The 27,323-nt window shown below is 33.9% G+C and overlaps 2 protein-coding genes across 22 annotated transcripts in view; one reads left to right on the top strand and one right to left on the bottom strand.

Annotated features, from left to right (window-relative positions):
* RUNX2 (RUNX family transcription factor 2) overlaps nucleotides 1-22,783 on the bottom strand; it is a 248,287-nt gene extending 225,504 nt beyond the window's left edge. For 7 of the 9 annotated variants that reach the window (XM_087919386.1, XM_087919387.1, XM_087919388.1 and 4 more), the window contains exons 1-2: nucleotides 22,651-22,774; nucleotides 22,326-22,439 (exon numbers count right to left, since the gene is read on the bottom strand). In XM_087919386.1, the coding sequence (XP_087775512.1) occupies nucleotides 22,326-22,383 (58 nt within the window). In that variant the 5' untranslated portion in view covers nucleotides 22,384-22,439; nucleotides 22,651-22,774. Of the gene's footprint in view, nucleotides 1-22,325; nucleotides 22,440-22,650 lie in introns of those variants that run through there. The other 2 variants (XM_087919389.1, XM_087919390.1) reach the window with 2 other exon arrangements.
* SUPT3H (SPT3 homolog, SAGA and STAGA complex component) overlaps nucleotides 1-27,323 on the top strand; it is a 253,432-nt gene that overhangs the window by 15,477 nt on the left and 210,632 nt on the right. Inside the window, exon 1 of one of the 13 annotated variants that reach the window (XM_087919403.1) lies at nucleotides 21,002-21,132. The exons of the other annotated variants lie outside the window; for them this stretch is intronic. Within the exon in view, the coding sequence (XP_087775529.1) occupies nucleotides 21,110-21,132 (23 nt within the window). The 5' untranslated portion in view covers nucleotides 21,002-21,109. Of the gene's footprint in view, nucleotides 1-21,001; nucleotides 21,133-27,323 lie in introns of those variants that run through there. 13 annotated transcript variants of the gene reach the window in all.

The following is a 27,323-nucleotide window of genomic DNA, read 5'->3' as shown; positions in this document are numbered from 1 at the left end:
TTTGATTGCCAGGCAGCCTTTCCGTCAGCTTTCTTTGCTCACATGCTATTCAGACAACATAGTTTAAAACAAAGAAGAGTGCTGGTAGCCTAACAGTTAATTTTTTTCCCCTTTCTGTCAGCCAACGCACTCCTCACTCCACATTTCCTTAGCAGAAATGGAAAAAAAACTATTGAAGTACAAAATCAGAAAGGAAAACGGGAAAGGATTGGTACATTGGTAAGGAAGGCAAAAGAAAGTGGGGATAAAACAGCATGAAAATGCAGTAAAAAACTGAGTTTGTGGTAGAGTAAGGATATCTGTAGTGTGAAGCTCCTGTCAGATTGAGATTTCTAGAAAAACACTATGGGATTGAAGGGAGAGAGGTTTCTTCACTCAATGAGGCAGAGTCCACTTTTCCATTTCAAAGCCACCTGCTTTCCTGTAACTAACTCTTAATGCATGATTTACTTTCTTTCCCCTTGGTCAGTGGTAATGTTTTCAAGGAAAACAATAATTTACCTTTCACATAGATATTTGTAATAGATTATGTGTTGATTCTTGTAATGGAAAACATGCTTTACACCAACCTGTCCATTTCTTCAGCTATGAGAATATTTGATTTTTATGAACAGAAATATTGTACAATAGAATTGGGGGGGATAGTTTATGTCAAGAAAAGATAGGATGATTATTTCCCTTAGATGTAAATAAATTATTCATCATCTTTTTAAAGAAAAACCCCCAAACATTTGTAAAGAAATCCATGAGGAACTCAAACTAAAATAATAATTGGAAATATATAAAATACTCCGAGAACTTTCTGCCTTAGGATGGTATTATGGCTTAAATGCTGGTGATTTGCATTAAATTGCAATTAAAATAAATGTATACTATCATTGTGAAAAACCAAGATTTTCTAATTAACTTTAATACAGAAATTAATGTGAAAAGCTTCATTCTGGATTTGGAAAATTCTAAGAATTTTTTTGTTTAATGATGTTTTCACACTCTTGTGTATGATACCTCAAGTAATTTCAATGGGGCACCCCTATAAATTGAATAAACAAGTAAATAAAAATGTGGGTTCTTCATCTCATTTTTTATTACTTTAGTTTGTTGCTCTCAATGGTCCAACTTAGTTCTATAACCATGAAAATATTTTGAAAGTTAAGGGTTTGATTTATATTTTATTGATTAAGTAGAATAGGAACATAGGACAGGAAGGAGTCGTGGATTTTACAGCAAGGTAAGCAGATAAAGCATTCATATGTAATTTACTATGATTCTTCTCAGAATGACAAATTCCATCCCCCATGTCCAAATACAAAATATACTTATAGAATTCTAAGATCAGGGTTTTGCTTAAGAAACAAAACTGCAAGCCTAATGTTCTTCTATGCAAACTTTTTGATAGAATTGAAAAGGTAGTTTAGTCCATTGAGTTGAATTATCTGCTCACTGCAGAAATCTAGATTCAAGATTTGTGTGAACATCTTACAAAGGAATGCTTACTTGATGCTTGTTTCATTTGTATATTTAGGAAGCTTTTTAAAAATTTTAATAATCGTTTAGTAGATCCATAGTTACACGTTGTGGAGTGATTGAGAATACATCTTGGTTGAAGTGTGATAGAGTTTATTTGATCTTGTTCAATTTTCCAGAGTTCTGGTTTTTATTTTCTATACATTTATAGTGGTTGGATTGTTATTAGCCACCTGCTTTATATTGAATGAGATGAGTAACCATATAAATCTTATAAAGAAAGAAATCTTGACGAGTTTCCATATGACACTACAAGCAGTTGAAAAGTGCTATATCATATTCCCTAATGTTTTTCACAAGTAATTTCCTTTATTGTTTCCTTTTAAGACTTGATTTCCAGTCGGTTGATCATCAATATTGCCTTTTGTTGCTTCCTGTTTCCTGAGTCTTTCTTACTGTGGACCCAGTAGTCTGGCCAACTGTTATAGCCTATGATTTTGAAACTACACTTTTGCTGATGTGATCCAAAATTGCATTTGTTTTTTTGTAACTGTATAATACTGCTGACTCATATTCAGCTTGCAATCAACTGCATCTCTTAAGATTCTTTTCAGATGCATTATTACCAAGTTAAATATTCCACATCTGTCTGTTTGATGTATTTATCCTAAGTAAATAAAGTTACTTACTATTAAGTTTCAGCCTATTTTCAGGCTACTTCTGTAATTGACAAAATAGTTGGATATTCTTTCTGTCTTCTAGGCTGTTATGTAGTAGATTTGTGTAAAGCATTCAAAAATGTTGCTTCATAAAGCATGTTTTGCTTTATGCCAAGATTGCCAGTGATGCTTTCAAAAGACATTTGAAGAGAGGCTTTTTGCTAACAATTTACTAGATACTTTTTTGAATAGTATGTGTGTGGTGTATAATTCCCTGAGATATATATCATCTGAAGAGTCAGTAAGAGACCCTTTCATGCCTTCTCCCAGGTCGTTAATGATAATGTTAAAGTTCCAGTTCCAGAACTATTTCTATTTCTATTTCAGTGCAGTTTGATGTGTAGATTTTAAACTAGTTCTGTATTCAACTAATAAATCTGTCATTCATTTTTTTACTTAAGTAACTTATTAATAAGAAGGCCATGTAGTTTAGCAAAATGATTTGCCAAAATCAATATATATTATGTCCATAGTGTCCCCACAATCAACTAACAAAGCTAGCCAATTAGTAAAAAGCAACTCTCCCAAAAGATTAAGCTGACCTGATCTGTTCTTGGTAAATCCATTTGATGATGAATTTTAAGATAAGACACACAAAAAAAATCAAACCTTAATCCATTGTTAGTGCAGTATTAGAACTGACAAGAGCTCATCAAGTTTTACCAAATATGACAAGAGAGAAATTATAGCAGGTAGATTATTAAGAAATAATTTCAAGAATATGAAAGAAATGGGGAGAAGGGGACTGTATTATAGAAGATCATAGGATAGTATTAAACAGGAAATGCCTATCCAGACAACAGGTCCCCACATGGGCCGGGTCAAGCTGGCTGCTCCGAAGGTCTCCCCAAGGAAGTGAGGTAAAGCATGTTCCTCTTCATAGTTGTGTCGTAGGAATTATGTAGGGCGGGCCTTTCGGCATGTTGATTGGTCTTGGTGAATTCGAGTGTCGGGAGGTTTTGCTTGGTGGGCCAAGGCTTAGAAGTCAATGCGAAGCTATGTCGGGGATTACGGGAGGTGGGACAGGCTCTGTTTGGAAGCGGCTGCTGAAGGGGGGGGTGCTAAGAGGCGGCAGGGGGGCATTCGAGCCACCAGCAATGCAGGCTCATCCCATTGACTGTTGCACCAGAGCGGTGCAAGGGGCTCAATGGCGTCGAACATAGCGGCGGCGGCACAAATAAAGAAATAAAAATAATTTGGAAAGTCACTCTGGCTTTGCTCTACTTTCCCAAAGTGCTGCTGCTGTCGCATTCTGTCTGTCTGCCTGTCCATCCATCCAAAAGTTCTGTCTGCCTGCCTGCCTGCTTTCCTGCCTACCTACCTACCCACCTGCCTGTCTTTCTGTCTACCTACCTACCTACCTATCTACCTACCAGTATAGATCTATCTACCTACCTATATCCATACATTAATCGAAAAGGCCTGCCTGCCTACCTACCTATTAATATATCTACCTACCTACCTCTCTCTCTCTCTCTCTCTCTCCATCAATCCATGTTCGAAGCGCTGGCCCCACAGGCACATCGGGAAAGTAGAGCAAAGTCAGTCCTTGAGGGAGGGAGGGAGGGAGAGAGAGAGAAACTGGTGCATCAGATTGAAATGAGGCCTAGTTTAGACGGAGGCCCTTTTCCACATTGAAATCTCTTTGGCTTCTATTAAAGGTTTCATGGACGAAACATGGTCAAGACTATCAGGAAGCTCTCATATTTTGTTGAGGCTTTAAACAGGATCCATTGGACCAGATCTCCACCCTAAAAAATTACTTTCCCCCAATGTATTACAGTGCCAATTCTGAAGAAGGGAAAACCAAAATCTACTAGTAAATTACAAGGAGAACACAAACACACACACACACACACACACACTTCCTTCTAACCCTGCTGGGGCAGGTGATTAGACTAGAATAGATATCTCATTATCTTTCTCCTTCCTCCCTCCTTCCTTTATTTCTTTTTCTTTCTGTCCCTTCCATCCCTCCTCTTTCTTTCTCCCTTTTTCTTTCTTTCCCTTTTCTCTTTCTTTTCTTCCTCTCTCTCTCTCTCTCTCTCTCTCTCTCTCTTTTCTCTCTCTGGCTCACCCCATTGACTTGCTTGGGCAGGTCCCTCCAGTGCAGTGGGCTCAATGGGATGGACCTGCGGGGCCAGCAGCTAGAACGTGGCAATGGCAGCACATTTGAAAAGTAGAGCAAAGCGAGAGGTCGGTAATGTTTGCTGCAAAGAATCACAAAAGCTTCTGGGTTGTGCACAAGAAGGGATACACATGTCAATGCAATTCAGCAACATAAAATAAAGAAATACAAATAAAACAAATCAACAAGAATTAGCAAAGCATCTCTGATTAGATTTTATTCACTACTAGAATCTAATCAGAGATGCTTTGCCAATTCTAGTACAGTGACTTACTCCAGCAGGGTTAGAAGGGAATGTGTGTGTATGTGTGTGCATGGTTGTCAAAACTCCAAAAACAGGTCAAGTAGCTCTGGGGAGGCCAGCCATAAATTAGAACACTTGCTAAACAACCAGCTATTAAGTGAGGACCACTTGTATTTGGTTTGCTGGTTACCTGGCCACGCCCACCCAGTCACATGACCACCAAACCACACCTACCCTGTCATGTGACCAGCAAGCCACGCCCAGCCAGCAAGCCATGCCAGCCAGTCACGACCGGCAAGCCATGCCCAGCCACTCATGTGACCAGCAGGCCACGCCCTCAAATTAGGTCACACCCACATAAATTTGAATCCCATCCCTGGTGGGGACACAGAGGATGAGTTTGTAACACCAAAGCGGTGGTGGACTGAAAAAGTTTGGGAACTTAGATCATTAGAGTTTGACTTAGATCATTAGAGGTGACTACTCCAAGGTCCTTGACAGAGTTTGAATCATCAACAAGGTCTTGACTATTCAGCTTGTATTTTATTTTCTGATTTTTTTTGCAAATATGTAAGATCGAGCATTTGCTTCTTGCGATTTGAAGTTGCCATTTGTTTGACCATTCTGATATATAGTCAAGGTCTTTTTGAAGGGTAGCAGTATTGTCGGTGGTGTTGAATAGTTTTACATCATCAGCGAAGAGAATGCAGTTGCTCTTAATATGATCACAGTGGTCATTTATGTAGAATATGAAAAGAATTTGTCCTAGAACACTGCCTTGGGGGACACCACTGTTGAGAGGTACAGAATTTGATAGGACGCTCCCAATTTTGACCATTTGTTGTCTGTTTGACAGGAATGCTTCTATCCAGTTAGGCGGGTGTCCAGAGATACCGTAAGATTTTAGTTTTAGGAGTAGTTTGTCATGTACCACCGAATCAAAGGCTTTACAGAAGTCTATGTAGATTGTGTCTATTGCTTTGCCCTGATCGAGTTGTGTAGTCCATATGTTTTTGCAGTGTAAGAGTTGCAGATTATATGATAGTTTTTTTTCTGAAACCAAATTGTTTATTAGAGAGTAGGTTGTTTGTTTCTAAGTGGAGGATAATGGATTGGTTAATAATTGATTCCATGACTTTACAAGTGATGCAGCATAAGGAGATTGGTCTGTAATTTTCAACTAGGCTGGGGTCTCCCTTTTTGAAGATGGGATGACCGTGGCTTGTGACCATAGTTTTGGCAAGGAGCTGGTCCTGAAAGATTTTTCAAAGATTATGCTTAGAGGTTCGGCTATGGCAGTGGATAGCTTTTTTAAGAAGTAGGCACATATTCCGTCCGGTCCAATAGATAGAGATGGTTTTAGATTGCGTAGTGCTTTTTCAACATTGTCTTCTGTAAAATTGATATGTATTAGATCATTGTAGTTGTCTGTGGTTTGACTAGGAAATACTGGGCATGATCCATTGCTGTTTACAAATGTGTATCTCTGCCATTAACAAATTTCATTTTAAGATTCAAAGTTATATTTTAAATTCTACAGTACACCAGTTTAGTAGCATTATGTGCAAGAGAAGTCAACATGTTTTCCTGATTATTCTGCATCACATGACAATTTAATATCTTTAGACCAATAAGCAAGGAAATAATTCTGTGAATATTTCATTGCCAGGCAAAATTGTGGTAAATATATATGATAGTTGATTGCATCTTTTTAGTTTTCAGGAGCATTTTTGTTTACTTAATTATTAAAATGTGTTTCTTTTTCAAAGGCAATTATGTAGTTATTTTGCAATTATTTCGTAGCAAGGGCTAGAGGTGAAACCACCCGCTCCCTAATTCCAGAGGGGATATTTAATATACAGTATTTGTATATGATGGTCATCTATTTCGCATAGAATAGGCAATCACCAACAAAATTTCTAGAAAAGTAGATGTCACTTAGTACCATTTATAAAAAATAAAATTGTCCTTGAAGAAAATTTTACTGTTTTGCTATTCATCTCAATCTCAAATATAGATTGTATATTGAATTATATTTTTTGTTACTTACATTTTTTATTATTTACTAAACATTTTTGTCATTTCTGCTATAGTCAAATTGGATGTCTTAAATTTAAGAATAGAAGAACATACTGCTCATATGTATATGAGTAGTGCTGATATAAGATTATTTTTATTTTTATTTTTTTTGTAATATGACACATGAAGTGGTAGCAAGATATTCTTTTTAAGGATAAGAGAGAATATCTTACATAAAACTCTCCAATGCATCTGGTATTTTGCCACTTCACAGTACACTATCATGTTTTATAGAAATGCAAGGAGACAGATCTCAAGAATACCTGGTGTCTTTTTACAGTACAATATAGCTAATCATTGTAATAGATTTATTCCTTTGGCATTCATAATATATTGGCTATTTCCTTAAATGTCCTAGAAAATTTGAGACTCTTCTTCTAGTTTTCAGTGAATCATGAAACTGCAGATATTGTCTCTGGAATTGAAACATTTGTGAACTCCTGGTATTTGGGAGTATGCAGCTCTAATCTCGAGGTAACTTTTAGTGTTTAAGACTTATAGACCTTGATGACCCTATCTTCCATTAATTTATCCAATATGTTTTAAAAGCCAATCCGAATGAGTAACAACCACCACACCTTGATGCATTTAATTTCACAGGGTAATTATATTTTGTTTAATCTGTTATGCATCTTCCTTCAAACTAGGGCAGTGGTGGCTAACCTTTTTCGGCTCCTGTGCCGATAATTGCGTGCACATGCTTGCATGCTAGCACCCAATGCGTGCTGGCCCCTCCCACACCCCTGCGCATGTGCATGTGACCCCCCTCGTGCACGTGTCTGTGCATGTGTGTGTAACTCCCTCCACGGACCACTAGTCTGCACATGTGCATGCAATTTCCCTCTCGTGCATCATGCGTCCTTGTGCATGCATGTGTAATTCCACCTCGTGCACTGTGCATCTGTGCATGCATGTGCGATCTTACACATAGCACATCCCTGCACATGTGTGCGCATCTTCCATGTATCCCCCTCTTCCCCTGCACATGTGCGCCAGATACCCAACAATTAGCTGTCGGGTGGCAGTGCACGCATGCGCAGTGGGGCTCTTCCGGGTGACCTCTCACGTGCCAGCAGAAATGGCTCTGCGTGCCACTTCCGGTACGTGTGACATAGGTTCGCCAACGCGGCTGTAGTGCTTTGAGAAAGAGATTATTTTACCTGTACCATAAATTATTTTCTATACCTCAGTCAGATCTATTTTTAGTTGTATATTTTCTAGACTCCAAACCAAAAATATTCTAGTCTTCCTCCCCCATAAGACAGATGTTTAAGCCCCCTAATAATGTTATATATTGTCTCCTGAATTTTTATCAAATCTATTATATTTCTTCATTTTTTGAATGTGGCAATCAGAATATAGTATTCCAAATCCAGACATGTAGATTTGAATAAATATATTACCATGTTGGCAGTTTCCCTCCTTTCCCTAATGAGTATACCTTATTTCAAAGCTAACGCATGCAGAATCAGCGTCTTGACTGACCTATCCTTGTGACTGCAATAACTTTTTCTTTCTTAGAATCCCATCAGTGTAAATGTAAAGTTTTTTGTTCTTGTGTTCGTGTGTGTGTGTGTGTGTGTGTGTGTGTGTGTGTGTGCGTTTAATGAACTGCATTTTTAGGTGACCACTTCCCGGTTTAAAAACTACTGACACTCTTTATATCAATTTTCATTTTCACCACCTCTGAGCAATTTCAGACTTGTTCAACTTACTGATCGCCTATAAGTCATTTCTGAACAATACAATGGTACTAATAAATACCATCCTTAAGACTGGTCCTTCAGGGGCTCTACTTCTTATGTTCATCACTTCGATATTTATTTTTCACAGTACATAAAATAATAGGTTCCATAACAACTAAATTCTATTCAGTTTGCTCCTGTATTTTTCCTTTAGGTGCTGTTCTGAATAGACCAGTTTGCTGGTAGTCCCTGAATTAAGACCAGTCACTTAGTGACTTTTTGAAGTTATGACAGATCTCCTCTGGACTATTTATTACCTGGGTTTGAAGTTTGGACTGCTGATCCCTCCCTGTGATTATGTGTCAAAAACCATCAAATGAACCATCACATTTTGGGCATAGCCTGCAGTCATGTGACCATGATTTATGATTTTTTTCATTTGATGGTTTTTGACACAAAACACCATTGTGGATACTGGATTTACTTAACGACTGTCACATTTACTTAACTGCTGCGAAAGTCACAACATTGAGTGCAATCACATGGTAACCCGCTTAATGATTGGCATGTCTTAGAGACTGTGATTCCAGGTTCAATTGCAATAATAAATTGTGGGCTACTTGTATACGTTTTTTCTAAATAACTATATATTAATAAATAACTATTCCTTTTTGCTACCTCAATTTGTTTTAATAGTTTTAATTTCCTCTCTGAAAATGTCAGTCCAGCAACTTAGATATTTTAAAAGAGAGATGCAAAAAATTCATTTGGAATCTCAGTGCAATCTTGAGGATCAGTTTCATTTCTTTATGATCTAATGGCTAAATTTTAAAGTATTTCTGTTATCTTTATTTTATTTTCTGTTTATCTTTAGAGTTTTTGCCATGCACTAAATTATTCTTGTCTTGCATTCCTCAAAATATGTTTGTTTTACATTTCATTTCTGTTAGACTTGGTCCTTTTTGTTCTTTTTCTTAGGGAGAGGATTTGCTGAAATATTTTTTATAGTTTCCTGAAAATGCTAAATTTTTCCTGTTAGTTGACATTTCTTACATTGTAGCAAAAATTCCAAAAAGCTGCCATTATGTAGTGTTAAATAATCTTTGGCCTTTGAACTTAACTTTTCTGTCTCTCTATTACCAGTACCCTCATTTTTAAAACAATTTCCTTTCTTGTAGTCAAATATATTGGAATTACTGTCAATTTCCTTTTATATGTATGCAAAATGTAGTAGTCTATGGTCATCTCTTTATTATATTACTAGTTCATAGTTAATTTTTTGAAGGAAAAAAAATATAGAAACAGACATTTGGGGGATCTAGAGATTTGGTTTATTGTCTATGATTATATCCAGGTGAGGGTAATTGATATTTTGCATTATTATATTGCCTTCTTTTTTCCAAGTCTGTCTTTCTTCATCCATCATCTCAAGACTATATTCTATATTTTTATCAACAGCATATCTTTTCATCTTACTTATATTTGAGTCTATTTCTTTATTTACTCAGTTTATATAGCTACCCAATTCGTGATTGAGGGCTGCTATCAGTAAAACAGCATTTCAAAATCACTGACCTCAAATACACACAGCCAAGATACAAAACCAGATTCCCAGTGACAAATCAATATAACCATTGCACAGCTGTGCTTCACATCCTGATCCCCAGGATTGGTAACAAAAAACATGCCTTAAGGACTTAACCAAAGATTGTAAAAGATAAGATTGGAGTCAATCTTATCTCCAGAAAAATGGACACCATGACAGAAAAGAAACTCTTCCTGGAGCCCATAAGATGGCGCTCACTAATAGATGGGACCTGGAGACTACCTTTCCTACTGGACTTAATGGGACAGGTAAACATAATCAGGGAGAGGCAGTTCCTCAAACATTCTGCTTATAATAACTGATGGAATCAAGTCTTCCATCGCTTTCTGGTATATCCCATGTTATATACATAGAATCAAGCATGTTAATTCCCCTGTCTTGTCTTAAAGAATTCTAACCTCGGTATATATACCTATCATGAAGTTTTTCTAACATTTTCACTTCCTTACTGTCATGTCATGTTCATTAACTCATTTCCAACGTTTGTCCTGTCCCTTACAGAATTTTGAAAATGTCTACTTCCTTCTGGATGCTGTTCAATGCATCTCATTGTGCCAGCATCCTGCTTCATTTTAGTTTAAATGGAATCTGTCTCTTGTATAAGTTTGGTTTGTTTCAAATTGTATCCATATCAACTCGCTCTGACACTACTGTCTCATCCATGTGTTGATCTTAGGTGCAAAACATCAGGTCCACACTTGAAGGACCAGTTAAACTGATGTCTTGCTAATCAGGTCTGTGCACAAGAATCTTCTCAACTAATGGATAACACTTGGGCTTAACTAAGGTCAACAGAATTCAAGAGAGATTGGACTTAGTTCGTTTATGGCTGTGTAGGGATTCTAGGCTGATCCCTCTTAATAGATTTTGCCATCTTTCTCTTACAATTAAGCACCTCCCCTCAGTTCTGCCTGTCTAGCTAACTCTGCACATGTAATGTTAGCATTTCTGAATATGTTACCTTAGCATTGTGTGACTCCATTAATGGCAAGAATGTCCTTTGGACATAAAAATGTCTGATACTACTTGTCTCTGTTCCAGTTCTGAAACTCCCAAATATATGCCTTCTTAAAAAGCAAGTTAGTTGGGACTGCTATTAATTGAGGAAATATAATTCATCCACTATTTAATACTTTGTTCAGTAAGGGAACTCCAACTATAAGTCCTCCTACCCCCAAATGTGCTCAAGAAGGAAGCAATCAAGCAAACACATACCAGAACACCCCTCACTCTCTTCTGAACTGAAGATGTTTCTTGGATAAGAAGCGAAATGTCTTCAAGAGAAAAAACACAAAAGTCCAGCTGTCTTTTGAAAGAGCACCTTTGGGACAACCATGACGTGGATGATTGAGAATCTCCATAGCGCTCACTCTCCACAACCTTCTTCAATTAGTAAACAATCATCCTCTTAATACTCTTAAGTATTTTCACACATTTATAACTCTCCTTCAGTACTCTCATTTCTGCTCTACCTGTTATATCCAGAAATATGTACATTTCATCCAGTCTACAAGTTTACAATATAATACATAGAAATTAATGAATCTGAAAACGAACTGCAAGTTATTTTCAGTAAGTTTAAACCTTCTTTAAAAAAAATCTTATGTGCAGCAAAATAATATTTTTTTTATTTCTGCTAGGTCTTGCATATGAGTTTCCATATAGATTACAAGATAGTTTATGAAATTTATGCTAGATTTTCCAATAAGTTATTCAAATCAATATGAAGTAATTAGCAGCTTCCTCTCTAATAAACTGAGGTATGTTTCAGATTTCACAAGTAAATACCACCTTAGCTTGTTTGTCAGAAAGAGCATGCAACATATCACAAAGAACATTTTGTAGTAATGTTGCTTCCAAAAGCTTTTATGAACATTCATTTTTCATTTTTTTGCTGCTTAAGAAACTCTACTACCGTCTGTACAATTACTTTTATTTTATGGAAACTTCACCATTTCAGGGGGAAGAAAGGATGTAGAGGGCATTGGATGCGTGAAGACAAGAATCACACTAATGCCATGCAATATTTTTAGTGAATAAAAATACTGCAGTAGGTTACTTAAGCTCTTTACCAATATCTTCCAATATATTTATGTACTTAAACCCATCTTAAATTAAATCGTACTTGCTTTCTGAAAATAGGATAATATGATAACAAGCGGGATAGCATACTCCTCTGTATTTCTTGAACTAGAGGTATAATTATGAGCTATGGTAAAAGAAATCCTTCTATTAGTAATCTATATAGTACGATCACTACTAAAACCTCTGTGTGTTTAACCTTTAATTGGGTGAAGTGGTGCATCATAGGGCAAAATGTTCTGGACTTAGGTATTTCAAGTGGGCTAACTTGAAGAATGCATCCAAAGTCTGGGATGCATGACTCCAATGGAAATGCAATTTGGCAAATTTTATAAAACATTTTATGGCATAAATATAAATCGCTATGACAAAATACACAATATTATAAAACATTTCCTACAGACTGTTCCTAATGCCTAACTGTGCTTTACAATTCAGCGTGGGCTTCTTTCAAGGCAGACAGATTTCTGATATCTCTTTGAGTTTTTAAAAACGTTAGAAGTGCATGAGACAGTCTGCATCATTGAGGACATTGAGGAATGTATCTCTGAAATAATAACGGGTGACGAGTTTTATAGTGTTTCACAAAACTTTTAATTTTTATAATACTACTTACAAATCTCATATTTCTGGATCAGGATCTTTGTTCCCTTTGGGCATTATATTTTACTGATATGGATAAACAGCTTTTGCATTTTATGGACGGACTGCCATTCAAATTGGCTTTCTATTTTCACCTTCCTTATTTGGAAACATTTATTTTAGACATCAGGGTTATTTCAATGTGAATGTGATTTGCAGTTTTTGAGAATGTAATCAATGCACGATGATCAAAGCTAAATTCAAAATATATTCATGCTAAACAAATATATAATTTTCATGAGAAAGGCGACTTTGTATTTGTATAGAAATATACAGAAGTTTTGAAAGCTACATTTATGTGTTTTTTGAACTAGCATGTAACCCTCCAATCCCATCTCAGTTTTAAGTTTCATTTTAAAAACTGCTCTAAGACAAATTTCTACAGATAGAAATTAGTACAGATCTATGTGTCTTTAGGTATTACTGAAGCACTCAAATTGTGCTTCAACTGTGGACTAGATTTGTATGACTTGTTGTGTATGCATCAGGTGATATATAGCCTATTAACAACGTGTAGTAGCTATTCAAAGCCTTGACAATGTTTTCCTCTTTGTTCTGCTTTTTTGCCAAGAGCTGGAAACAGAGGTTTTGAAGCACAAGGCCAGAATTCCTTGGCTGATTAGCTGTTGAGCAACTTATGTCTATATTTTGATAATAACTCCATGCATGCATAGTCTATTGGCCATGGTTCCTACTCTGCCAGTTACTTCAGTAGGATATGAGTAGCAATGGCATTTAGAGGATTGCTGTCCATGTCCCTCCAGTGCAATTAAATGGAGTTTTAAAAATAATGAAAGCTTGTTAATCAACAGACCTAAAAATTGAACATGATTGCAAACATTGAGGGAGACAGTATTATACCTTGGATCTCCCCCCCCTCTCCCTCCCTCTCTGTAAATATAGACTTCTTAGAGGTGTATCATATTATAAATACATTAGAAATGTTTTGCTCTGAGGATATGAAACATTCCTGTAAAGGTTAAATCAATAAAAAAATGATTTTGCCACATTCCTAAGTATGGCTAGAACAGGTAGTCTGTTGTTCAATGTGCCCTTGAGTTTTTGGATCACATCATTATGGTGCAGCAGAAAGGACTTGCTCCAAGGCATGCTAATGTATACAGACATTCTAGAAAGTATCATCATTTGCAATTCATGTAAGCAGCTAAAACCCATATTTAGATATATTTACATGTGTGTGAAAATTGTATTGTGAGAGGGACTATCTTTAGCAAGGCTGGGGTTGGGGAGAAAGTAAAGCAACAACTTTTAAAGCTTTGTATTGATCATAAGAAACTTGGAAGCATAGAAGTTATGTTGCAGTTACTTGTGTTAGTAAACTATCTGTTTCAACTTATGTTTAATACAACTATCACTGTATAACATTTATCTAAATTTTATTTGGAAATTTGCATTTTGACAATATTTATCTGTGGTGTATTCACACATTTTCTATTGTAATAAGTAGACATAATATTTATTTGTTGTCATGAAGCCAGCCTGTTTGTAATGTACAATATATATATTATTGGTTGACCAAGTCACAGCTGATTAGTCAGATCATATCTTTATTATGCTCAAAGAGTAGCATAAGGTACAGTCAATTAAAAAGTACACAAAATACATCAAAGTTTTAAAAAATATAATTCTAAAAAGCTGTGTCTTTAAAAAGATATAAAACAAAAAGAATTCTTAATACAAGTCTAAAAGGAACTAAAAAAAGGGTAGGAGAATTAAATGGGTTTATAAATGAGGAATACAATTGGTAGCATGTGGCAAACTGAATCTATCATAGCACAAAGCACTCTAGAATGGCAAACTAGATGTTCATTAGGATTACTTTTTGGCACAGGTCATTTTACACACTGCAGAAGCTAGCAACATTATATGCTGTATAGTAGGGTTGGTATATGAAAGCAGTAGGGAGATCTAGAATGGTCATGTCTGTCCTGAGTATTTATGCAATAATGGTGAAAAGTACATGCTGTTGTTTTTGTGTGTCTAGAGTCATAGGGGCATCGTCTCTCTGGGAAGGGAATTTTCCTGTATCAGCCTTTATGGTAGCTGAAGGGAGAGTATGATATCAAGCCAATGTAAAGACTCTCCTATGGCTACATACTTCGAGTTTACAGTAGTTAAGTATTTCATAAGGAAGGCATAGTACCTATTGCATTTATTGGCAGTAAAAGGTAATTGGCTAATCCCCTTTTTGTCCTAGCATTTTAAAGCTGCTTTCTTTCCTCCTTCCTTTCCACTAAAATAATTCTATACTGTAGTTTAATTTCACACAATTTTAATGCATTTTAAACCTGAATGTGATAATGAATAATTTTTCTAGACTATATTTAGATTCATATATAAGAAAGCAACAAATGCAGCAAAATCTATTTGTAATGGATGAAAAAAGAGTACTTTTAAAAAATAAGATTTTGAGAGATTCAAAGAAAACATCCGCCGCCCCCCAATTCTATGGAATGTTCTTGGATTGTTCCATTTTTTTTTATCCAGTTAGGGATTTGCAGGCAGATTTACTGTAGAATAATTACTAAATGAATGTTACTGTAGTGCTATGATAATATAATTTTATTATGAAATAATGCCTTTGTTAATAACATGGAATTATACACTCATTTTAGCTTTTACTAAACATTTTAATAGTTCAATATTAGAATTTACGGAAGTAAAATGTGTTTTCTATGAACGCTTTTTAATGTATCTTGAAATTGAATGAATGCTTACATAAAAAGCTAATTCAGTGTGGTATGCATTAGGTGTTAATAAATAAGCTGCAATTTTATAAGATCATATATTTCAACAAGGTTTGCAGAAAAATGTGACTTTCTAAAGCAACTGATTATTTGAGCTTTTATTTACTTTTTGCTAGACATAAATAAAGTTATTTTAAAATTAAAACAGTTTGATGCAATAGCAGTAAGCATATACTCTTCTGTGTTCGAGTTTCAAATATGTTTAGTTTATTATTGAAGTTATCCATTTAGTGACAGATTTGCATGAAGAAGTATTGTACACCAACTAGTTATACCTCTATAGTCTTCATGTACAATGTAGATCAGAACATGAGTGCATAATGGAAAAATCTTGCTGAAGCTAAACATGTTTGAAGTTGGTCAGTTTTGGGAGTTCCCTTTGCTGGCTGCTTTTAAATTATATTTGTAACCATATTGTCACATATCAAATATTAGTACAAATTATCCTGTTTTAATTATCAGATTAAAATTTTCATGGTCTGTTTTTAACGAGTCTGATGTGATATATATATATATATATACATACATATACATATACATATATACATACACACACACACATATATATATACATACACATACACATATATACATAAACACACACATGCATATATATATATACACATACATATGTATATATATTTGTTTTCTTATATATGTACATATATAATATGGTACATTAAAATAATATCCTTGTTGTTTGTATCATGATAATTTTACATGTCTCATTATCAAATACGGTGTTGAGATTTTTCCTGTAAAAAAACAAATACTCTTTATAGCTTTTCTGTTGTGATTTTGCTATAGAGTACCAGATCGTAACAAGATAAACAATACCTCCTGGAAGTCTGAATAAAATTAGGAAAAATGTACATTAAAATAAAAATGAAATAAAACAAAAAACAAATTTGTGAATTTCTGCCCAAGCAGTTTTTTTTTTTAACACAGGATTTTTAGTTCTAGTGCATTAAATACTGAAAGCTCTTTTTAATTCTCTATAGTTTCATTCCAGTGAATGCATTGTTTCATTATTTTTTTAACAGAAGAAATAATGGTCTAACTACCTTTTCTAGAATCAATTGGATCTTTTCTATAAGAATAATAAATGTATTACTTTTGCAAATATGCCTGACTTTCTCAAAATACTGGTTTTCCTCCAAAAAACATAATGTAGTTTCCTTTTTGTTACTCCTGGGAGATATTTCTGTGTTGGGACTATGTTACTGGATCAGAATGCAGTCTTTTTGTGTTAACATGCTTCATCTGATATAAGGAGAAAGTAGAGTGAATTCTTAGTTTAAGAAAAGAGAAAAATTGAATACAAAATTTGTTTCTTCCAACTCCCGATGTACAGGTCAAACTGAAAAACTGATTTTGTTATTTAGTTAATATTTTTATAGAACATTTTAATTATTTTTTTCATATATATTAAAACAGTCAGCTGTTAAGTAGCTCCTCGTTTCTTTCCCATCCCCTTGCCAACCTCCAAGGCAATTTGTATTGATTATAGATAGTCCTTTGAGTGAGCAGATTGATGTGTTTCAATAAGAAATATATGTATGAATAATGCCCACATTTTAAATGTATGTTAAATTGATTTATGATTTCAGATATATTGCATAATGGTCATCTTTAAAATATTCTTAGTGTACATTATGCATTGTAATTGAGAGACTTAATAGCTATGAATTCACTCTCCCCTTATTTTATTGGGTTTAAGTAAATAGATAGTTGCAACTTTCAAAAATACTACGTTTGAAAGTTTTTTCCCCACGATACATGTGAATATGTAATCTTTATTAGTGCTCAGTTGAGCATATACTTTTTGTACATACAATTTTATTGCAGAATTATTGTTTTTGTAGATTTTAAATATTTGTTAGCCCCTTGATATTTCAAGTTTGAAATATTGACTCTTAAATAAAAGTTGACATATAAAAGGAAACTTAATTAGTTTGAAGACAGAAGCAACTGATCACTGCTAAGAACAGGCCTAAGCAGTTTCAGAAAAAGAAATATCCTACAGATTGGATGGTTGGGCTGCAATATATTGCACTCGTTGTTCCTCTAAAATAATATTAAAGTCAATGATATTAAGCAATGTAATGTGTTATTCAAATGTATTGATTGCATTTATACCAATGCCTTCTTGACTTAAACAAAGCATTTTAAAAACTTGTGAAGCTTTTGGTCACAATAAAATACATGGAACAAGATAGGCCTTATTTTTTTTCTAAATAACTATAGATATAGTTGGGAGTTTTATTATATAATGAAAGGAAGAAATATATTTATTTCAAATTCCATTATATAATAGAACTCCCAGTTATATCCATATTCATTTTTTAAAAAAGGTTTATCTTGTTCAATGCAATCTCCGAGTAAGTTTTCATAGAATCTGGCTTAAGGGATACTTTTAAAAATCTTATTTGATGTAGATTTTAAAACCATAGGAAAAAAGACATTATTATATTTGTAATTTTTAAATATATATTTCTTTAATAAACCAATTTAATTAATTAGTAGGCATAAAATTGTGATAGCATTTAATGTTAAATAGGCTGTCACAGAGAACCCACTAAATTCAGATTTCTTATATTCTGGGGCCCTGTAAATGGACAGTTTGTTGTAATGTTTATTAACAGTACAGATTTAATAGTATTTCACCACTTGCAGAAGTTAAATTTGAGGATTGACAGAGTATAGCAGATTATAATTGCATTTGCCATATGCTCTTGTTTGAAATACTTGGAAATTATTAAATACCTATAAGAGTGGGAGCTGGACTGGCTGTATTCTGTTTTTATCTTATTTGTTCAGATTGTTTTTGGTTTGGTTTTGTTACCTGACAGAAAAATGACCATGTACAGTAGACACTTTAACACACAATGCACTCTTTAAGTATTGGACTGTTTTATTCATATTGCAGCAATGTACATTTGAAATGGAACCGAACTTTTTAGGTAACGGTCCTAAGAACCTTGTAAGGACCACTGTGGTATTTATTTTTGTAATTTGTAATTTGTTTAGGATAGTAAGTTGACTGAAAAAAAACCATTTTAAGATTTCTAAATAAGATACTCTTTAAGATTTTATAAGACCACCTCCAAAGAAATCACAGCACGTTGTGAGGATTCTTAGCAGTGTTGCATATTAAAGCGGATGGTGGAGTATTTTAATATTTTTGTGTCCTGTTAATACAGTGTACTAGACTTGACATTTCTTTAGTTTATAAAAGAATTCAAGGTGCTAGCCCTACTATGACTTCAGTTTTCAAGTATACACGAGTGCATCATTAATCATAGGAAATGCAAAAATAAATAATAGAGTTCCCTTGGATTTTTCATGTGAATACTTAAGTTTTCCTCTCTTTTTTTGTATATACAGCTGAGCTATTTTGATAACCCTTAACCTTTACTTCAACAAGGAGGTACAGTATAAAAATATTGCCTCAATCTTCATAGAGCAGCTCTAAGAAAAACTTTGGTAGAATATTTGTAGGAAAAAAACCAAAAGTTTCTATACAAACTAACTTAGCTCAGCCTCATTTCTATATTTTAGACCACCAATGTGTAAAATTAAAAGCACATGGATTTTGCATCACTAGAAAATGTTTTAATTGATTAACGCTGTATGAAGGTAAAGAAGTAAAGTAAGTTTTGATTTGTGAATGGTTCTATTCAATAAATTTTAATCCTCCATGCCTGATAAAATCTTAGCCTCTCCTATGAATTAGCTTTTTTTTAAACTTACTTGTTGGTTTAAGTGTCTAATATTTTGGTGTTCCTTTAACCAACTGGAACATTTTTGTTTTTAGGGACTCTTATATCAGATTAGAGTATTTGAGCAACAAGGGGAGAATATCAGTAGTTACTGGTTCAATAAATAAGCCAATTCATTTTATATATCTATATGGTGATTTTAAAATTTTTAAATGTAAAGTCGTCAAGTAAAAATATTGTAATTAAAACACTCCTTCACCCAGTGTTCAAAATAGTTTAGAAATGATATATTAGTCTTGGAGTAGTCTAAAATATTTGTTTCTAGTAAAATTGATTTATTAATTTTACAAATTCTGATAGGAATACTCTGCAATATATAACGTAAATTGTAGTTAATATAACTCTTGTATTTTCATATTTCAGGTATTAAAATGACATTGAGGGAACTATTAACTGACCCACTTTTATAAATTAGTGATTTAATTTTTTGTATTTAATCAGTAAGATATGCACTATATCACTGCATGCAGATTATTGGAAATACAACTTGCCTCTTTCTTTTTTGGCGGGAAACAGTAAATCTTAAAAAGAAGTAAGAAATGAATATTGAAGGAAAAAAAACGGTAGTTTAACCTTGTAAATTATTTATATATAAGCTGAAAGTTCAGGTGCAAGTGATAGGCATAACTCAGTTGGAAATTCTTACAAGTCATAGTGAATGGAGTAGAAGCTATGCAAGAACACAGGTGTTCCATTCTTTTAAACAAGTTCCTGTGGATTATACTGCAGATTTATTTACATACATTTTTAGAAACTTGGGGTGCATGCTACTTATCTATAATTAATTACTGTGGTTAATTTTAATTAAAACCCATAGATATTTCTTGTTGATCATTACATAGGAAATAGAAAATTATATTGATTTACAAGGGCACTTTTTAAAGACTACATACATTCCCATCATATGTACATTGATTAAGTTCAATGTTCCTTTCCCTAATATCATTTTATTTGCCAATGTGCCTAATAAGGAAAATATGACTGAATATAAAAACTTTAATAAATATATTATTAAACTGATGCAAATGCATCAGTTCAGAATCCAGTGCTAAATGGACACGATGCATTGCTGGTAATAAGAATCAGAGCACATTATTAATACACATCTGCTGTCAGTCTTTAGTATAGCTAACTTAACTCGCATATTTTTATTTATTTAGTGAAGTACTTAAAGAGAAATAAGCTTTAATTTGTATGCCATGAACTAATTGTCATATGAAGTGATATTTTGTCTGAAAATACATTTTAGATTAGCTTCATTCTCTTTATTTAAATAGGACGTATTTGGAAGGCTGCTTTGCCCATATCTTTTGCCCAAAAAGAGAGGAATTAATAGTCAGCAATACATGCTCTATTAATTTGAATCATCAATGTTTTCCCCTGTGGATATTAAAAGCAAAAACTATTTTCTATGCATATAAACTATTTTTTCTATTGTAAAGCTGGAATAATGTATGGTTAATTATAAACAATTTTTGGGGTGGGTGGGTAGGGAGAATCAGTCTGAAAATACCTGCTGCATTTTTGTCTTGCATGCTAGTTGCCCATTACAGTATAACTCCATGTGATGATGATCTTGCAGAAACTAAGTTTTCAGGCATGTGACTCTCCAGCTCATCATTAAAGCTTGGCATATCAGAAATTAAATAGGTCTCTCTGTTCCATGAGTACAAGGCTTGCTTCATGTCTAATTATGTTCAGAGATTGCAGCGGATTCACATGCTTCAACAGGAGCCAGTTGAAACGTGTGAAGTAGGAGGGGTAAACTGAACTCCAACCATCAGCTAGATACAATACACTTTCAATGTAGGTGCACACTGTGACAGCATTCCAAGCATCGGGGTTTTTTTTTTCCTTAGCAGGAAAAGGAAAATCACTCACTTTCAGCCCTAACGTAAATTTCAGCCAAGATGGACAGCATTAAGAAAATATTGTAAGTGTTTTGATTTTGTTCCCTTTCTATAAGTTGATATTGTTTAGATACTTTTGCAGTATTTCAAAGAGAAAAGGAAAAACAGTCTCTCCTGCTACTGCTCCAAGGACTATGAACAGACGTTGGCCTTAGGCAGCTTTTTCTACATCTTTTGAAACTAAGTCTCAGCTGTACAGCAAATACTACAGAGATCAGTGAAGCTATTCAGACATATGCATTCTTAAAATAGGCAATCTTTTATTTCATGTGGTATCATATGGTATATATGTACTGAAAAATTCAAAAATATCAGAAATTGGAAGGATCAAAGGAGTTTCAGAGATGCTGTTTTGTGACTTAAGAATTTCCTTACATGCAGACAGACTTTGAAATAGGTGGAGTGAGATCTTTGTTAACTTTTTATCTCATATTTTTAAGTGGCAATTTTAATAGATATTTATACAGTATTTCCTAAAATGTATTATTACAGTTGTAAAATCTTACTGATCGGCATCTTTGCTATGCTTTTCTACTCTTTTGTTTTATTGCCAGGGATTTTCTTAGCTTGTGGGCATATTTGTTTAGAACTGCATAACAGACTCCCTGTAACTTTTGGTGGATGCGAAACAGCATTTTATGCAGTGAACAGAAACAAATGCATGAGATCCTCAATTATATCATACACTTTTGGCAGGTCAATTAGCTGCTACAGGATACTTGATTCTAATTAAATTTTAATTGTGGATTCAGCTTGCCAATGTCTGTGACTTACTGAAAAATTGTATAAGGACTGTTTTTAACTTTTAACTATTTCATCAGATATTGGGAAATATCGAGTCCTATTTGCCTGCTGCAGTGACTTTACTGCTTAGTCATGGTAAAACTTTTAAATGGTTGGCATCTTATTCTCCATTCTTTCATGCACTATGCTTAGCATTGACAGCATCGTACTTGAACACTGACCTGACAACCATACAGTGGTTTCGGTATCTGCTTATGATTATACAGGGAAAATAAAATCTGGCTGCTCAGGTGTCTATACTAAAATATGTCAAATTCAGTTAATATTCAAATAAAAAGAGCACTATCACCGTTTTTACTCAAACCAAGTTAATTTGGATTAAAAAGTTTAAACACACACATGCACATATAGCAAACGGTTTTTTTTTGAAAATCAACAATATTTCATAATCTTTGGAAACTCAAAGACTTACCCCAGAAGAAGTTTTGCTGACATGGTGTCACTGAACTAAAAAGACTGTTCGATGCCATTGCTCTCCCCTCCTGCCGGTGTTTCTTCTGGTGCAAAGAATCTTTGAAGCTTTATACTGAAATAAAAAATCATAGCCAAGGTCCATTAAGTTTTGCAGTATGTCTGGTGTGTATAGAATCTACACGTATTTCCATTCTGACTAAAGTAAAAAAGCAAACATGCTGCATTATGGTAACATGCAAAAAAGTAAGGAAACATCAGAGAAAAAGAACAACTATTTGACAGGTCTAGAACTACTGAACAGAATGTGGTTTGAGAGCACTTACTGACTCTGATGGTCTTCGTGGTTGTTGGTGACCTGTTGAAATTAACCATTTAAAAACCAAAGGCTTCTTGCTGTGTCCTCTTGGAGAAAGTTTGCACCGCACTTGTGGTTCTGTGGTTGTTTGTGAGGCGAATGAAGCATTTACACAATCCAAAAAAGCAAAAGCTTTTAAAACTCCTTTTTTTTGCAAGCCCTGTTACTGGAGAGACAGAATCATGTGGTTTGTGACATCATAGAAGCCAAGTAAAGTGGGACTGCCCAGCACTGTGGCTTTTCCTTTTCTCCTCCTTTTAAAGTTTGACAAAAGGCCCGTGGTAAGGCCCTTTCTGGAATCCAGAAGGATCTAGCTTTTTAATTTTGTGACTCATGAGGATTTGGAGAGCATACAAATTGCTGAAAGAGCTTCAACTCCTGTGCCGTTGAAGCATATGGACAGCAGAACTTCAATACTCTGTTTCCCTGCTTGCTTCTCTTCTTTCTCTCCCTCCCCCCCCCCCACCTCCTCTGTTTCCTTATTATGTCTGTGGAGAAATAAACCAGAATTGGCACAAATGTCTGTGTGAAATTCTGAACAACAGTGATGATTTACAATAATTTACATATTTGGATTGTATCTCGATCTTGGGGTCTGCTTCATATTTGCTGGGTAGCTGGATTCCTTCTGTTTTTCTTTTTTTCCTTGTCTTCCTGAGCTTGTGAATCTGTAACTCATTGTGAGAAACTTTACCTTACCTCAAGTTCTCCTAGCAGACTGCCTACTGGGGCTGTGTTTTGGGGGCTGTAATTGGCTGTCACTGAAGTGTTAGTTTCGGGATTCCTGAAATCATGTCTATGTTACAGTCTCCTAAAGCTAGCTGGCAGCTTTCTGTAATGAACATTAAATGCAATTATATTCAGCCTTTTCTGTTTCCTAGAAAACCTGTCATCTTTATAGTGTGACTTACTTGCATATTTTAGAAAGAGGACACACTATGCAGTATTCTGATATCTTTCTGGTAGTTAATGTGAAACAATTATATATTTAATATGTTCTATTAAAAATAAAATATTGCTTACTGAATACTGATTACTGTATAAGCAGATTTCAAAGGCCAGTGGGAAATGTTTTATTTGCATTGAAACATAAATCTGATTCATAGGCATTGCTTAGGCAGTTTGTCGTATAAATTTATATGGTCTTTTAAAGTGTGTTAAAATACAATTATCTATCAAAAGCTTTAACTGTATTAATGCACGTAGTTAAAACAAAGCTGGTGTTCTGTCTGTAATTTAGGCCTCAGAATAAATTGCAACATGCTGTGTAGACTAAAGAATATTGTGCACAGACATTGTGTGCATTATTTGCTTATTTGTGTTTTCGACAAAATTGAAAACATCTTTCAGAAACTACCTAATCCCTGGCACTATTCCCGTGTTTCTGTGGATAATCTTGTTAATACAGTCATAGACCCATTGGGTCTCAATAATAATATCTTTAGTAATTTAACTGACGATAGTAGCATGGCAAAATATTTTTAAAAATCTAGTATTTTCCTTTTAAATTAATGAGATGCACAAAACATTACCTTTTGCCTTCTATTGAAATCCAAGTAGACAGTGAATAAAACTGGCAGGAAAAGATTTTATGTATGTCTATAATGCATAAGGGATGTGGGGACATAATAAATAAAGAGAAGAAAGTAAGTTTAAAAGAAAAAAAATGAAAACAACTAATTTTTGACTGGATTTTTATATCTTTTGTATATTTATGAATTCCATAACTTTAATATTCCTAAATTCTGTACATACAAGATATCTCATACTTCTCTTTTAAAGCTTTTAGTGTGCTAAAATAATATGCTGCACATTACTAAAATAATCACAAGAAACAAAGATATACAATATCAATTAACTGTGTCACGGGTGAATGGATTTTGTAAATTTTAATATAATAGCAATTTTAGATTTTAATTTTTTACAGTGTGTTCCTATGAATGAATGAATATTTGAAATAAGACCTAATAGACATATACATAGGATTCTGAGCCTACACAGAAGTCGTCCCCCCTCAGTCTAATAGGACTCTCCAAGGTAAGCCTATAGGATTACTATGTTAATGAAGTAATTTAATTCAAAATCGTCAGTTTACACGTGCATATAATTTTCTTTGCTGAAATAATTGATAAATGAAAATTTCTTTAAAAATATCTTTAAAATAACAAATTTGGGGCAAAACACTAGAAATGGTACTTTTTGGCTAAATATGTCTAACTTAAATTACCTTTGATATCTTGATATTACAGGAATCTGAGTTCTTGCATTCTTGCAATATACTTTCCTTAACTTTATTTGAAATATTTTTGGTATACTTTTTTGTGTTTCTGTTAATGTATGAGTTCAAAATTTAGATTCCTGTAGAATTCTTGTAGGGAACAATGAATCTGACTGTAAGAAACATCTTTTACCATCTTTTGCTATTTTGTTTTGCATTTATTTGTTGTATTTCTTTAGAATTCTCAACATACCAACAACTATCATGGGAAAACACTGTGTTTAAAAAGATAAGAAAACTTCTCATGGATCTTTAAATATAACTTGTGATCTGTATCCTCTAAAATTGTACCTAGAGAAATGGAGGAGAGATATGTAATGATCCCTTTTATTTGAAAAAGTTCTATATCAAGGTGGATTTCCAAAGAAATTGTGGTAATCAACCATGATTTTCCATCATTTGTGAAGAAAATGATGAAGAAAACATTAACATATATATCTTAAGTAGATTACAGCGCGGCTGTTTAGAATCTGGTGTTGCAATTCATTGGGAAGCAGGTTTTCTTGCTTATATCTTTTTCTTCATCTAAAAATAAATACTCAGTTTTCTGGGTTGAATTGGCCAAAAGATGTCTTTGGCAATGAAGAGGGAAAGATTTTGGTCCAAGTTGTAGTAACAGAAATTTGTCATCTGATATTAAAAAAGCACAAGCATAATCAGAGTAATCAGATTTATTTTTCTATAGAATCACAAATAAGGTGATGTTTATATTTAAATAAACTATTAAATCATAAAATGTCCAAAATCTATTTGGGAAACCTATAGTCTTTACTAGTATTAAATAGTTAAAAGTGAATATAGGCAAGTATTTAAGAAGAGTGCACAGTATAAACCATATATTTTAGAAGGTTTATTTGTACTGTAGACATTTATTTTTATAACAGGTTTAAACAGAATTTCTTGCATCGGAAGCATATAGATGATGTTCACCACAATAAATAACATAATGATACGATTATTAGATGGGTTTTCATCAATTTCCAGACATTGCTCTTTTATATTTGAATCTATCAAATATAAAGTTAATTATTGCATTATTTGAAAGGTGTAATATTGTAAAGCATAACTTTGTTCCATAACTGCCTCAAGTCACTCTGCTTTCTATTCTAGCATTCTTCGAACTTTATATCTTATAATTGTCTTCTCTTAATTTATTTAGCAAACTACACTCAAACATAACATGTATAATTATAGTATGTCAGTATTTTGCATCAACATGTTTTTGTCAGAACTTGAAGTTACAATTTTAAAATAGCTTCAATATAATCAGCAGTGCTAGGCTCCTATTAAAAAGCAAACACTTTCCTTTGCCAGTGAAGTAGTTTTTCATATATGTAGCTGCCTAAAGAAATGATAACATTTAAGAACTCCACAATCTGTTTCACTATATAGTAGACAAATTTGAAGATGTTCCATCCATGCCAATATTGTTGGAAAACTTTTCTGGGAGTGTTTTATTTTGTTAAGCTTTATTCTTCAGTATGGAATAATAACATTCTTAATTTAAGAAGAGTTAGTCTAGAAATTTCATAGGATGCATGCCTAGTAGTGCTAGTAAATTTTCCCATTTTGCCCTCATTTAATGATGCTTGTAACCTGCAAGAAATGAAGAGAGGCTTCCCCAGAAGTTCCCTTTAAAAATTTTTTTGTCTGTAACAATGTGAGTTAGATTAGTCTGAGAGATAATGAATGGCTCAGAATCACTTGGCAAGTATCATAGCTAAGTGGGGATTTGACCCTGTGTTTCTTTGGTCTATGCACATATCACAGTGGCTTTCTTGCTACAATACATTAGCCACTTGGAATTAAAGATTAGTCACGTCTAAAACATGTTCCCTATAATAGATTAAGGACTTATTTAAACAATAACTCTTTTGTCTTCTGGAATTGTTTTCCTTTGCTCGTATTAGAAGGTAATATGTCTTCTTTTTGCAGATACAAAAATTGTTTTCATTTGGACAAAAGAGAATGCTTAATCTGTTCTTCTGTTTTCAGAATATAATTTAAGATGGAGTTGTAGCTGACTAAAGTAATGCAGAAGATTTTTTTCCTTTTTGAGATCTATCTGCTGAGGTGGGCATTTCAAAGAATATGGCTGAAGAGAAAAGGAAAACATTATTAAATTTTGAACCAGCAGTATAAAAAGTAATCACAAAATCCTTTTTTCAAGCTTATCTTTGGTTGTTGCATGACGAGAAATAGGTTGTTTGTCTACTTGAGCTGTCTCCAACCTTCATATGCTGGCAGAATGAGATTATAAATGTAGCGTAGAGGGAGTGGCTACAGTTTGCTTAAATGTTGAATGAACATATTGACATGGAAGGAGAACTAGCCTACTCTTCCCCTATTTAGGATATAATATT

Source organism: Pseudonaja textilis, chromosome 1 (genome assembly GCF_049901715.1).
Source record: "Pseudonaja textilis isolate UNSWEBS1 chromosome 1, rPseTex1.2, whole genome shotgun sequence".
Classification (NCBI taxonomy): domain Eukaryota; kingdom Metazoa; phylum Chordata; class Lepidosauria; order Squamata; family Elapidae; genus Pseudonaja; species Pseudonaja textilis.
Note: the sequence above shows the minus strand (reverse complement) of the source record. Positions and strands in the feature narration are given on the sequence as shown.